General features: G+C 34.4%; 1 protein-coding gene across 3 annotated transcripts in view; it reads right to left on the bottom strand.

Annotated features, from left to right (window-relative positions):
* The window catches only part of LOC106875974 (uncharacterized), a 37,918-nt gene that overhangs the window by 31,829 nt on the left and 4,399 nt on the right, over nt 1-1,690 (bottom strand). The window contains exon 1 of one of the 3 annotated variants that reach the window (XM_052971798.1): nt 610-977. The exons of the other annotated variants lie outside the window; for them this stretch is intronic. Coding sequence (XP_052827758.1) covers nt 610-747 — 138 coding nt within the window. The 5' untranslated portion in view covers nt 748-977. Of the gene's footprint in view, nt 1-609; nt 978-1,690 lie in introns of those variants that run through there. 3 annotated transcript variants of the gene reach the window in all.

Raw genomic sequence — 1,690 nt, 5'->3', positions numbered from 1 at the left:
AGTGAGAGAGAGAGAGAGAGAGAGAGAGAAAGAGTGTGTGTGTGTGTGCGTGTGCGTGTGCGCGCGCGCGCGTGCGTGTGTGTGTGTGATGGTATGGGTTGCTCAGGAAGTAAAAAGCTTTTGATTATTGTTATTGTTTGTATGTTTTTCTGTTGCAGGCTGGGTTATAGGTATTGCAGTCTTTCAAAGATAGTGTTTGGCAGCATGTTCAGATGTTGTAGTTGGGGCATGTGTAAACCTAGTGGGAAATATTGGTGATGTTATTTTATACATATTTTTTATTGCCAGATTTTAATTTGAAACGCTTGCTTTTTTGATGTGTTTTCTACCCAATCAGTTTTCAAGTACCATTAGTTTTGGATATATACTAGGCCAGTGGTTTTCAAACTGTGGTCTGCGGACCACAGGGGGTCCGCAAAGACAAGACAGGGGGTCCGTGAACAGCAAATACTTTTTATGGGCAATTTGATTTTATATATGGTTTTTAATCGAAATCTTTTAATTGACAATAAACCTATTTGTTAAATACTGTTAAATAAACAAATGTAAAAATATATGTTATTTTAAGCAACTATTTATGTATAAATTTCATAAGCGTTTATAACTTACTGAAATATAAAGGGGTCCGCAAGTCAAAAAGTTTGAAAACCCCTGTATTAGGCTACCAGTGACCAACAACGGAGTTTTGTTTCGTGGGTTTGTTTTTCTTTTCCAGGTTATTTTGCATGCTTTCAACGAATGTGACATCGAAATCACTCAGAAAAGGAAATATTTGGCTGCTATTTCTTGCACGCCCTGCCATTACATAACAGGTATTTCGGGTCTGTTATCGCAAATAGATGTTACGTTGTAGCAAGGAGTGCTAGAAATAGCAGCCAAATCTTTGGAGCTGAGATACGTTGAATGCACTCGAAAAATTTTTTGCAATGGTATCCGCTTGGGGTAATCTTTCGTTTGGATTCTCAGAACTGTCGCTCTGATTCTCGGAACTGTTATCCATATCAACTGCTTTTGTTCATTTATTTTCGTATAAATTTTTATTTATTTACTTTTGTTTTAAAGTGAAACATGTATGAAGGTATATATGAAATGGATTTTTGTATTTTAATGTTGTTGAATAAACTTCTTCGCATACAAATGCTGAGACAACTATACTTCACAGTTGTTATTTTGAAATGCTTGTCTTCTGACATTTGCGATGGCCTTACTAAACATGAAATAATGCGATAGTTGGGGCCTAAAAAAATTTAACTTGTATTTTTAAAGATGTTCTTTAGGATAACGTGAAATATTGAACTTTAGATAGAAAGATCGCCTGGCTAAATAGATATTCCGTGATTCTCACATACGCCTGCCTAGAGTCACTAAAAATCACGGTGATTTTTCGATATGATATATATTATATATATATATATACTGTTGTGTCTGGGGAGAGTCATTTTCTTATCGTGCCTTAAAATTTAACACACTCACCGTTAAAATTTCCACTTATTATTTTTTATTTTCCTAAAATTTTCGTTGAGTTTTGCAACGTTTTCAAGAGTCAAGACTATTGAAAAGTTGCAAGACTCAACGAAAATTTTAGGAAAATAAAAAATAATAAGTGGAAATTTTAACGGTGAGTGTGTTGACTATTGAAAAGGTTGCAAGACGCAACGAAAATTTTAGGAAAATAAAAAATAATAAGTGG

Source organism: Octopus bimaculoides, chromosome 11, assembly GCF_001194135.2.
Source record: "Octopus bimaculoides isolate UCB-OBI-ISO-001 chromosome 11, ASM119413v2, whole genome shotgun sequence".
NCBI classification, from domain to species: domain Eukaryota; kingdom Metazoa; phylum Mollusca; class Cephalopoda; order Octopoda; family Octopodidae; genus Octopus; species Octopus bimaculoides.
Note: the sequence above shows the minus strand (reverse complement) of the source record. Positions and strands in the feature narration are given on the sequence as shown.